At 33.2% G+C, this 13,709-nt stretch overlaps 1 protein-coding gene across 1 annotated transcript; it reads right to left on the reverse strand.

The window, feature by feature from the left end:
- Positions 1-531: 531 nt before the first annotated feature.
- Positions 532-10,768, reverse strand: LOC136034868 (uncharacterized). The gene is made up of 3 exons (XM_065716340.1): positions 10,729-10,768; positions 8,898-9,152; positions 532-869 (listed from the first exon to the last, which is right to left on the reverse strand). The coding sequence occupies exons 2-3, from the start codon at positions 9,149-9,151 to the stop codon at positions 659-661; spliced, it is 465 nt and encodes a 154-aa protein (XP_065572412.1). The 5' UTR covers position 9,152; positions 10,729-10,768; the 3' UTR covers positions 532-658.
- Positions 10,769-13,709: the final 2,941 nt, after the last annotated feature.

Here is a 13,709-nt window from a genome sequence, read left to right on the forward strand (position 1 = left end):
TAACTTCTGACATTCCATGTTTCCACCTTTCCCACATACCTGCATACCTTCTTGAAATGAAGCTGCAGAAGGTATTACACAAAACGCTGCGGCAAGAAAAATAGTGAATGGACGATCCACTTATTTGGACTTATGTTTATGTTATGTCATATTGTGTTTCTTTTTCTTTTAGATGAATTATGAGATATGTTTCTTGTTTAAACGATCAGTGTCTAAGAGAGTTTTGAAGAATAGTAGATTAGTGTCATAGAATAGTAGATTAGTGTCATAGACATCGGGCAATAAACGTTACAACTAAGGTTGAATTCTTTGACTTAGCGATCTCTTTGGAAGGCAATGTTAACCCAGATTTTCTTGGAATCAGGGTAACTTCGTCTACAGTCAGATTAAAATACATCTCTATGTCTGTTTTTATAAAACAAACTAACCTCGAATAAAGTAGATTAACTCGTTCTTACATAAAATATTAGAGATTTTTTCATTTTAAACAGCATTACGGAGCAGCAAAGATTCGAGAAAAAATTATACAGGTCTATTCAAAAAATTTTATTTAATACAATAAATCACTAACTGAGATTTCAATGTCCTTTATTTCAGTATAGGCACCACTCACATTCAGTGTTATTCACAGAACGATTTCTTAGTTTGCTTACATAATTTAATTAGATCCTGGTTTTACTTTTGGATGCTGACACACTGCACAATTTACTGTGCATTTAGGAGGATGTCTCACATTCACTTTTTTAGTTATTATGTACGAGCAGAGTCTTGAGGAGAGCAGATGCAGTGCAGTAGGTGACAGATTTGAACTCGGCCTCATCAAACTGATCATCATAAACGGACAAAGCTTTTTGACAGCTTGAAATAGCCTATAAATACAATATAATGTTAGAAAGAGAAACTAGTATGTTGGTATGTCAGAAACAAAAGGGCATATCCTACACTTTTTTTATTTCTCTAAATGAGCTCGATAGTGAGAAAGGTCACATTACTGGACTTTTATCTACTGTCCAAATTTACAGGGGAATTTTCGCATCATAAGCAATAGCGAAGACGGGCATAAGCAATAGCGAAGACGAGCCTTGGTTGAGACAGAATGTTCGGTATCTCTAGTTTATAAATTAACAGGCGAGAGAGAGAGAGAGAGAGAGAGAGAGAGAGAGAGAGAGAGAGAGAGAGAGAGAGAGAGAGAGAGAGAGAGAGAGAGAGAGAGAGAGAGCTGAAAGTAATTTCTGAGAATAGTTTGTTCAATATAGAACAGGAAAAAGTTCGAAAACAAAGGTTAAAAAAAAGCAAATAATTAATGTATATAGTTGTGGTAACTACTTTTATTGAGGAAATATATAGTTGTAAATGTATTTTGCTAACCTTTAATAACCATAGAATTTTTAGCGTTCGCAATTGCATATGCATATATTTTAATAACAAAGTCTTTTTGTAAGAACCCCTTAAAGAGAGACTATTCACAGTTCTCTGTTATGGTCTAGTATCTATCTAAATATCTATTAGAGTTGAAATTTTCTTAACGTTTACATTGCAGTTCAAGACTTATCAGGTTAAAAGTTTTGCTGGGACTTTTTAAAATATTCAATAAAAAAAACTAGTTTTTTTTAACTGAAAGTAAGGAGCGACATTAAAACTTAAAACGAACAGAAATTACTCCGTACATGAAATGGGTTTTCCCTTCCGCAATCCCTCGCTCTTTACGCTAGAGTTTATAATTGTTTTAAAAATTAGAATTGTGGCAAAGAGTCAAACTTTAGCGTAAAGAGCGAGGGATTAGGGAGGGGAAAACCCATTTCATATACGGAGTAATTTCTGTTCGTTTTAAGTTTTAATGTCGCTCCTTACTTTCAGTTAAAAAAACTAGTTTTTTTTTATTTAATTTCTGAACGTTTTTGAATTAATGCATGTTTGATTTTGGCTCTCCGCACATAAATTATTAAAATGAAATTTGCATACTAATTTTTTTTTTGGCTAAATGGCTTTCTCTTAATTTTGACCAGACGATTTTGAGAAATAAGGGGTGGGGAAGGAGGCGTAGTTGCCCTCCAATTTTTCGGTTACTTAAAAAGGTAACTAGAACTTTTAATTTTTAACGAACGTTTTTATTAGTAAAAAATATACGTAACTTAAGAATTAACTTACGTAACAAACTTTTATGTTCTTATATTTTTGTTATGTATATGAGGGGGTGTGTCCCCTCGTTAATACCTCGCTCTTTATACTAAATCTTAAGTTTTGTCCCAATTCTTTAAGAATGACCCCTGAATCAGAAAGGCCGTAGAATAAGTAGTTGAAATTACAGAAAATACTTTAGCATAAAGAGCGATGTATTTATTTCCTCCTAAATATATTGCTCTTTATGCTAAATTATTTTTAGAACCCCTCATATGCTTAATTATCTCTGTTCTGAAAACTTTTTCATGTTTATTTTTTCATTGTTTTTTTTTATAGTAATGCTAGGAAATCCTGCGCCCTTTTCATTGAGTTTCTTTTCCCCCATGACATATTCCTCCAAGGAAAGATCCTCCCACATATCCCCCTTTCCTCAACCCAACCCCCAAACCAAAAGAATCCCCCTGAAAACGTCTGTACACTTCCCAATAACCATTACTGTATGTAAACACTGGTCAAAGTTTGTAACTTGCAGCCCCTCCCCCAGGGACTGTGGGGGAGTAAGTCATCCCTAAAGTCATAGTTATTATGGTTTTCGACTATTCGGAACAAAATGGCTATCTCTAAATTTTGATCCGTTGAATTTATGAAAAAAATGAGTGTGAGAGGGGGTCTAGGTGCCCTCCAATTTTTATGGTCACTTAAAAAGGGCACTAGAACTTTTAATTTCCATTAGAATGAGACCTCTTACGACATTCTAGGACCACTTGGTCGATACGATGACCCCTGGGAAAGAGAAGAAAAAAAAAAAAAAAAAAAAAACAAATAAACACGCACCCGTGATCTGTCTTCTGGCAAAAAATACGAAATTCCACATTTTTGTAGATAGGAGCTTGAAATTTTTGCTGTAGGGTTCTCTGATACGCTGAATGCGATGGTGTGATTTTCGTTAAGATTCTATGACTCTTAGGGGGTGTTTCCCCCTATTTCCCAAAATAAGGTAAATTTTCTCAGGCTCGTAACTTTTGATGACAAAGACTAAATTTGATGAAACTTATATATTTAAAATCAGTTAAAATGCAATTCTTTTGATGTAGCTATTGGTATCAAAATTCCATTTTTTAGAGTTTTGGTTACTATTGAGCCGGGTCGCTCCTTACTAAAGTTCGTAAACTTGTATATTTAAAATCAGCATGAAAACCCGATTCTTTTGATGTATCTTTTAGCATCAATATTCCGGTTTTTAGAGTTTCCTTTACTATTGAGCCGGGTCGCTCCATACTACAGTTCGTTACCACGAACTGTTTGATGTACCAAGAAAAAACATTGCTGTGATTAAAGAATTCGAAGAGTATATAATTATTGTTTTTTCAAACAGTTCGTGGTAACGAACTGTAGTAAAGAGCGACCCGGCTCAATAGTAACTAAAACTCTAAAAAATGGAATTTTGATACCAAAAGCTACATCAAAAGAATCCCATTTTAATGCTGATTTTAAATATATAAGTTTCATCAAGTTTAGTCTTACCCATCAAAAGTTACCAGCCTGAGAAAATTCGCCTTATTTTAGAAAATAGGGGAAAACACCCCGTAAAAGTCAGAATCTTAACAAAAATCACATCATCAGATTCAGCGTATCAGCGAAACCTATTGTAGAAGTTTCAAGCTCCTATCTATAAAAATGTGGAATTTTGTATTTTTGCCAGAAGGCAGACACGGATGCGTGTTTGTTTGTTTTTTGTTTTTTTTTCCCAAGGGTGATCGTATCGACCCAGTGGTCCTAGAATGTTGCGAGAGGGCTCATTCTAACGGAAATGAAAATTTCTAGTGCCCTTTTTACGTGACCGAAATAACTGGAGGGCACTTAGGCCCCCTCCCACGCTAATTATTTTCCCAAAGTCAACGGATCAAAATTATGAGATAGCCATTTTATTCAGCGTAGTCGAAAAACCTTATAACTATGTCTTTGGGGACGACTTACTCCCCCACAATCCCCGTGGGAGGGGCTACAAGTTACAAACTTTGACCAGTACACATAATAATGGTTATTGGGAAGTGTACAGACCTTTTCGGGGGGAATTTTTGGTTGGGGGAGGGGTTGAGCAAAGGGGGATATGTTGGGGGAACTTTCCATCGAGGAATTTGTCACGGGGGAAGAAAATTTCCATGAAGGGAGCACAGGATTTTCTACCATTACTTAAAAAAAAAAACAATGAAAAACTAAATATGAAAAAGTTTTTTCAACTGGAAGTAAGGAGCAGCATTAAAGCTTAAAACCAACAGGAATTATTACGCATATGAGGGGTTCACCTCCTCCTAATACCTTGCTCCTTACGCTAAAGTATTTGTATTAATTTCAACTATTTATTCTAGGGCTTTTGTGATTCAGGGGTCATTCTTAATGAATTGGGACAAAATTTAAGCTTTAGTGTAAAGAGCGAGGTACTGATGAGAGGGTGAACCCCTCATATATGTAATAAAAACATGAGAATACAAAAGTTTGTTACGTAAGCTAATTTATAAGTTACGTATATCTTTTACTAATAAAAACATTCGTAAAAAATTAAAAGTTCTAGTTGCCTTTTTAAGTAACCAAAAAATCGGAGGGCAACTAAGCTTCCTCCCCCGCTCCTTTTTTCTCAAAATCATTCGATCAAAACTATGAGAAAGCCATTTAGACAAAAAAAAATATATATGCAAATTCCGTTTTAATTATTCCTCTGCGGAGAGCCAAAATCAAAACATGCATTGATTCAAAAACGTTCAGAAATTGAATAAAAAAAAACAAGTTTTTTTTTAATTGAAAGCAAGGAGCGACATTAAAACTTAAAACGAAACGGAAATTACTTCGTATATGAAAGGGGCTGCTTCCTCACCAACGCCCCGCTCTTTACGCTAAAGTTTTTTTTTACTGTTTTAAAAAGAAGAGTTGAGAGAAAGAGTCAAACTTTAGCGTAAAGAGTGGGGCGTTGATGAGGAAGCAGTCCCTATTATATACGAAGTAATTTCTGTTCGTTTTAAGTTTTAATGTAGCTCCTTGCTTTCAGTTAAAAAGAAATTGTTCTTTTTTATTTAATTTAAAAAAAAAAACCCTGATGGCTGAGAAGGGATAACCCTTTAAACCTACATGGAAAATAATATTGATTCCTGTGTCTGTTCAAGATATAATTTGTATTTAAACTTTATAAACTTTATTAACAGATAATAAAGGAATAATTGGAATTGATTCCAATGCTTAGACATATATATATATATATATATATATATATATATATATATATATATATATATATATATATATATATATATATATATATATATATATATATATATACATCGTGTTTATTTTCATAAGTAACTGTTCAGTTTCAACCAGTGTTTTTTTTTACCTAAGCCAGGTGACTTCAGGTCAATGTATATATCTTTTCAGTCAATAATAATCCTTGAAATGTTTACTAATGCTAATTTAAGTGTGCAAATAACAATGCAACTAAAAGCCGACCAGAAACGGAATGTTTCTATTAAGCGCCACATTGTGTTTACAAAACGAGTAAGAAAGTAATTAAGCTCTCGCTTAACAAAAAAGAATGTATTTGTATATAAAATTGTGTGTTTTTTCTTTATGTATGCAGCAGTTAGTGGTTTATTTATATATTTATATATTTGTATGTGTTTGTATTATTATATTTTTGTTATTTGTATATGTTTTTAATCTGTATTTGTATCTTATTTGTATATGGGTACAATATATATATATATATATATATATATATATATATATATATATATATATATATATATATATATATATATGTATATATTTATATTATTTGTATATGTTTATTTAAATACTGTATATCTATTTTTAATCACATTTTTCTATCACAATTTTTTGTTATAACAATTTTTATCACAATTTTTTCTTACTATTTTTTTATCACATTTTTTTTTATTAACAACACATTTTTACGTATTTGGAACTAAATTTTGATTTTTTATGATTTTTCAAGACCTTGTTGTTAGAAAATTTCAAAGGTAGTACAATTGTATCCTGATACAAACAGTTCACACCTTCAGAAAGCAAACTAAAACTTGTCAACTAGTATCTGTATGAAGTACTCTATGAAGTATTAAGAATTTTTCTACCAATTTCTCATCAAGTGGGATAAACTCAGAACTTAAATTAGGCCTAGGAAATATCAAAGCAAGTGCTACTTGTAGCCTGAATGGCTTTGAACTATTGAAAGGAAATATGAAATATTTTGTATTAAAAACAAATATGTGGAAGTTTGAAATTAAAAACCAATAATGTTATATATAATTTCTCCCAGGCATTCCTAAAACCGGACAACGCATCCAAATAAATTAGTTATTACTGGGAATCAAATTTAAACGCAAATTAATCAAATAGTGTCTACAATGACTTAGATCTAATTTAAGTAAACACACTAATATACATTCTTAAGCCATTAGTTGGTCATAATAAGAGAAGAAACATATTAGAAAAGGTATGGCCCTGCGTCTCTCTAATTAAAACAACAGTTTATTGTCAAGGTGCAAACACGTACCAGACGAAAAAACAATCAAAAAAAGAAACACAGGGTTAGACAAACCCAATTGTTCGTCATAAAGATCAGGCAGAATTTTCAGGCTACACTTGCCATGAAATAACCCTCAATCAGCAAATTGAGGTACAAAGGCAGAATGAACCACTAAATAAGAATGGCATTATAAGCATGTTTTAAACTGTCCAAAAGCTAATTTTCTTTAGATTAAAATGACAAGGGTTGCGGACAATTTTTGTTAAAGGGAAGTTTACTGTGGTAACCTGTCCCATTAAGCAGAAATTAATTTAATATGAAATAAAATATTAATGGCGCAAAATAAAATCACGGGTTTCGGAAATATCACTTTACTAGGATAAGAAGTGAAATTTAACCATTAAAAATATGAAAAATCTTTGAAAACCATCCCCATTCAAGGATACTGAAAAATAACTGCTTCCTTGGTATGTTGTCTGTGGGCCAGATTGATGTAGTTGACCTATGGTGTAACAGATACATTTTATGGGATCCAGTAACTTTAAATGATCTATATTGATTGTAGACTGACCTCTAGTCCTTTTATTTAGGAATACCTTGGAATATTGTGTCTAAATGTTTTATAGCTTTTAATTGTTTTATTGTATTTATTTATTCTGTGGGGCAAACAGTCCCAGTGGCATATGTAGAGCCACACCCTGTATCGTTGTGTGTTGCATTAATAAAAGTATTATATTATACCAACCCTATATATATATATATATATATATATATATATATATATATATATATATATATATATATATATATATATATATATATATATATATATATATATATATATATATATATATATATATATATATATATATATATATATATATATATATATATATATATATATATATATAAACCGTTATTTAAGCTTCTCGTAAATTATCAGTTGATTCGCTTCAGACAATTAGTCAGGCCCTCCCTAAAGAAATGCTACCCGAGTTTTAATCATCCTTAGGACCATAACTATACCCCCTCCTTAGGTAAGGTTAACAACCCACTATAGTATTGCCACAAATCGACTTTACTACAAATTTTGCTGTTGTGAGAAGGGAATAAAGAGAGATAAGACGGTGAGACTGATTGGGGTGTTAACAGGAGCGTCAATGTATAGGTATTCTATGAAAAAAGAGGTGCCCAGTTCTGAAAGCGCTAAAGTAAGTAATTGTCAAGGTAATGAACTTAAAAGATACTGAATTGTTAAAAGAGTTGATATAGTATGAATGAATAAAACAATATAAAATTATGAGTATTTTTAGGTTTACTTTTTTCGCGAATTTGTTTCGTCCCTGCAAAGGTCATTTGCCACTCCTAAATATTTCTTTCCCTTCTCTAGATTTTGAAAAGTATATTTTTTTTATTGCTTTTCATTTAAAAATAACGTTTTTCGCATTTTTATTTAAAAAAGATAGTAAAACAACAACTTTCTACATTCTGAAAACAATTTTGCCCCCTCCACTACATTTCCATGAATCAACATCACCCATTGACCCTAAATATTATTGTACTAAATTGGACCTAATTAAAATAATATTGATAGTACAGAGGCCACTATAGCTGAAACAAAACGTCAAGAACTTAGTTTATTCATCACACTTACCATTTACGTATGTCCAAACTGGGCCAGGCATTGATTTGGCTGTAGTGGATCCACCAACCACCGAAACTTTCAAGAATCCACTGTTTAGTTTCTAATGCAGTTTGCTAGAATTCCAGGCCTTCCAGCTAGTGTACTTCCTGCTAGGGTGTTAGGGTATTCTAGGGTGTACTTTAGGATGTTCCCTGGGCAAAGAGACTAATTATTCAACAAGGACGGTGAGCATATAGGCAGGATTTATTTCAGGGGGACCCCGGAGAAGGCAAATTAAGCGAAGCACATATAGAAATCCTAGAAAAACGTTCAAAGTGATGTTGCCCTAATGACCCCTATGTAGGGACTCATTCCAGAGTTGGACTGCTGGTTCCATCCGTTTCCCCTGCTAAATGAAGTATTCGTATCAATCTTCTTGTATTCCTGATCCCTTGGTAATTCAAGCAAAAGGTAAGTTACCTCATCTGCAAAAACGGAAGGATAAGTTAGGGTAACACCTGACAAGCAGTCCCTTAACGCCAGTAACGAGCCCCTTAAATGTGCTATATATAAAGCTCTGTGTAAGGAGGAGGGGGTTCTACCACTTCTTCATACCTTGGAGGGCTATCGGATTTTGGATCGTATGGTGTGATGTTTTGTGTGACGGGAACGATATCCACTACTATTTCTTGGCGTTTGGCGAAGAACGTCATTCCAAGCATAATTCCAACGCTGAATAAAATAAATCCAATGACGAATTCAGTCGTTGAGTCATCATCCATTGTCATACCAGTTATTCCCAGTCCGATCAGTAATAAAGAACCAAAGAGAGTAATGCCACGACGCTTATAAGATGGTGGCTCTGACATTCTGAAAAGCAAATAAATTTTATCATATTATTATTTTTCTTCACGAACAGAACGAAGTTTTGAGAACGGGAATTTACCAAAAATTAAATCGAATTCTCGACTGTTTTGGTGTTATCCAATGAGATGCTGGGAAGTTTACGGATAATGTTATATCTTTTAAACTCATAAAATCATTGAATTCTATTAAAATTTGTTCTCTTGGCTGTCTCTTGTAAGAATTAGGATCTCCTTTGTATTCTCACGCTTTGAAAGTTCTTATTCCTAACGGGTTTAACCTAGACACTATTGAATATATTCCAGGTTTTTCCCTCTCCCCACTTCAACTAACCAAATGTTTAGTTTAAACATCTCTTTGAAGTTTAAAGCTAATAAACAAGTATATGAGTTATATTTAATTTATCAGCGAATGAAGGCTATGTATTATTTTAAAAAGCGATGAGAATAACTTAGAGAAATCAAAGCATTTACAAACAATTTGTTATTAAAAAGCATTATGCCATTGTTATTAAAATATGAAATTCGATTCAGTTCCTGAATGAAACTGATACATACCAGGGAAGTACACTAAAATCCGTTTTGATTGACGGGCAGTACTTTTTTGTGGGGGGGGGGGGGTCGGTTAAACTTGAAAAAAAAGCAAAAAAGATGGATTGTGCTAATTAGTTCAAAGAGAAGATATATTACTTCACTTTTCTAAAAAAGTCCAATACAAATAAATAATCCTTTGAGGTCAGGGAAAAATCCCATGGCCGAGATTAAAATCTTAACGGTTGGATTTAGGACAGTCTACATTTGAATCAAAGATTTCGGTCCAGTTTAGGCACTGGGTAAGTACGGGGAGGTCATATCATTCTTGGATTTTTACATAGAGAAGTGCTGCAACATTTAGCTAATTATTTTGGCTTATTGATATTCACGATTCAACGAAACAACACTGACGAAAATAAAGTACTGCCCTTAGAAATTATTGATTTAGTGACTACCAAAAGAATATTCTTGGAAAAAACGAAAATAAATGTTTATAGTAAAAAAGGTAAAGCAAAATAAGTAAAGTAAAATCTAGGTAACGGTGAGTTTGATGACAGAAATTACCACCTTGCGAAAGTCTTTATTTGTAAACTGTTAGATTTTCTTATAGGCTTATTAATACCTCAATATCTACTGGCTGCCCTAAAATATCATCTGGTTCATCGCAGAAATATCGCTACGTATTCCTCGCCTCAAAAAATAAGCATATGAATTTATATATCAGTGGCGGTTCTGGCCTCTTTTGCGTCCGGAGTATAATCTTGATTAGCACCCTGCCCTCTGTCTCCCAACAATTTACAATGGAGAAAAAAATTCCATTTCTTTAAATCTGGTTATCCTTACTTTAATAAACAATCAAGAGAGGTAAAACTCTAAAAAAGAAAACTTCAAACGAGACGACGGCCAGTAGAATTAAAAGACTAAAACAACGCGGATATTTCGCCTGTATAAAACAAGGCGTCTTCAGCACAAGATAGTAAATTAAAAGAAAACTAATCTAAAAACAAATAAAAACCACCACCAAATATAATAAATACAATTGTCGCTACTTATCCACGTAGGGAAAAGCAGCTATGCGAGTTACTTCAATGAGAATCAAAGAGCAACTGAAGAAAATTTATGAAAATTGAAACTTAGTTAATTATTCTGTTGCGAAATAATCCTTTTGTAAGCTAACATTGAAGCAACTCGTTTTGGTCTAGTGGGTAATCTTGTCCCCTGGTGATTGTGTAAAATTTTTAATTCCCCCATCGACTATTGGTTCATTTTTTAAAAGAATATCATAAATTGGGTCAATATTTAAATTCCCTGTGTCTCTATTTATTGAAATATTAGCAAATACATGTTTTTTAATTTCTATAGCCTCCCTCGCCCACTGAGAAAAACCTCTATCATTAGAAATAGCTGTAGCCTCATCAAATTGTATAAAATGTTCAGGATAAAAGAATGTGTGTTCAGCTAGAGCCGAAACAAAAGTTTCGGGAGGCTTTCTTAGTTGTAGGGTTTTTTCTATTGAGTAGCGATGCTCAATAAATCTTTCAGTAAATTGTTGGTGAGTTCTACCAATATAAAACTTTCCACAGGAACAAGGAATTTTAAATACCCCACTAACTAAATCCCCCCGGGTTAAATCCTTCCCAGAATTAAGAAAACTACCTAATGGTCTCACTGATTGGAAACAAGTATCAATGTTATGTTTACCCAAAATTCTTTTAAGCATCTCCCCCAAAGTAGGTACATAAGGTAAAGAAATGAAACGTTTCGGTAAGTCCAATTCTGTGCACTGTGAAACCCCAATAACCCTATTGTTGTGTTTAATGCGTCTATTTTTTATTATTTTATCAATGAATTTAATCGGGTAACTATTACAAAATAAAACATCCCTCAAATATAACAATTCAGAATCTAAAAACTCCCGGGAACAAATTCTGAAAGCTCTATCCACCAGTGCAATCACAACCCCCCGTTTCACTGAGATAGGGTGGCAAGAGTGAAAGTTCAAATACCTATCATTGTGGGTAGGCTTTCTATAAACTGAAAAAAGTAAATGGAACTCACTTTTGATCAATAAGATATCCAGAAAAGGTAGTTTATCACTTTCTTCAAACTCCACTGTAAATTTTACGTTTTTGTCAAAACTATTTAAATGTTTATGGAAAAGGTCTAAAGACTCTAAACCGTGTTTCCAAATGCAGACCACATCATCCATGAATCTGCCCCAGAAACAAGGAGAGAGCCTAAAACTGTGTATGGCGGAGGTTTCAATAGATTCCATGAAGAGATTTGCCAACAAAGGGGAGAGAGATGCCCCCATAGCCAAACCAAACACCTGTTTATAAAATTCACCTCTAAAACCAAAATAAAGAGAATGTTCATTTGCAAGAATAACCAATTTCATAATGACTTCAATCTCCAAACTCGCCATGGTCACATCTTGTATCAAATGAAAGTGCTTTTGTAATTTAATCCTTAATATATCCTCGCACTTTTTTACGTTACAATTTGAATACATGGACACTACATCAAAACTACAGAGAATTGAATTCTCCTCCAGTGTGAAATTTTTTAACTTGTTAGTAAGATCAGTGGAATTTTGTATATATGATTTTTGTGTTCCTAAGAGTGGACGCAATGCCACCGACATCCACTTTCCTAATTTTGCCACTGGTGATGAAAAAGTTGATACAATGGGACGGAGGGGGACTCCCGTCTTATGAATTTTGGGTAGACCATAGATCTTTGGTGCGGAACAACCTCTTGGATAAAATTTATTATAAAATTGTGGGGTAATGTGTAAATTATTTTTCAGGGACTCCAATTCCTTTCTAATCGATTTTACATATTTATCCGTAGGATCGAAATCCAATTTCTTGTAAAAAGTGGTATCCGAAATGATTGTGTTCATTTTACGATCATAATCATCGGTGTCCATAATTACAATAGTATTGCCTTTATCTGCCCTAGTGATAGTAAGGGTCTTATCCTTTTTCAAATCAGAAAGTATTTTAATGTCATTTTTTATTATATCATTGTCAATTTTTTTCATGTTAAAATTCTTAAGTTTCCTTACGATTTCAGCTCTAAGTTCTTGAGGAGCTTCGACTTTATCAATAGAAGCCATAATTCCTGACTCTACCTTAGAGATTATTTTTGAATAAGAAATTGGGGTTGGAAAACAGAATCTAAAACCCTTCGACAAAACTGCCTCTTGTTGACTACTAAGAGTTTTAGACGACAAATTCTTAGTGGCAGGACCCAGACAAAAACGAGGATAAAAAGTATCCGAATTCTGGAACTTTTCAAACAAAAGGCTATTGAACTTGTCGACCAAACGAACCTTTGACAAATGGAAATCATGGTGGAAAGATCTAACGGCCATTTCCTTAATCCTCAGAAAAATGTCAAATGGAAGGTTATTCCTCAAAGAATTTTCGACAAAATTTAAGTCTTTGGACAACTTGAAACGTCTTTGTTTTTGCTCGGAAATCATGTGATTTAAAGCCATGAGGCTTAATTTGTTTTTTAATTTTGATTCATTTTCAGTACCAAAATGGGTATTGATTCTAAAAGATTTAGGAATCACTGATTCCTTCTTGCAATTTTTTAAAGAAAATTTGCTGATTTAACAAATTTGCATGTTTTTTAACCAAAGAAAAATAATAATTGACAGAAGCGGCTAATTGCTGCCCGTAAGCTTGACGAATGAAAGTTCTTAAGCCGAACTGGCCAGACATGACAATAAACAATCAAGAGACATAAAACTCTAAAAAAGAAAACTTCAAACGAGACGACGGCCAGTAGAATTAAAAGACTAAAACAACGCGGATATTTCGCCTGTATAAAACAAGGCGTCTTCAGCACAAGATAGTAAATTAAAAGAAAACTAATCTAAAAACAAATAAAAACCACCACCAAATATAATAAATACAATTGTCGCTACTTATCCACGTAGGGAAAAGCAGCTATGCGAGTTACTTCAATGAGAATCAAAGAGCAACTGAAGAAAATTTATGAAAATTGAAACTTAGTT

This window comes from Artemia franciscana, chromosome 13 (genome assembly GCF_032884065.1).
Source record: "Artemia franciscana chromosome 13, ASM3288406v1, whole genome shotgun sequence".
Taxonomy (NCBI): domain Eukaryota; kingdom Metazoa; phylum Arthropoda; class Branchiopoda; order Anostraca; family Artemiidae; genus Artemia; species Artemia franciscana.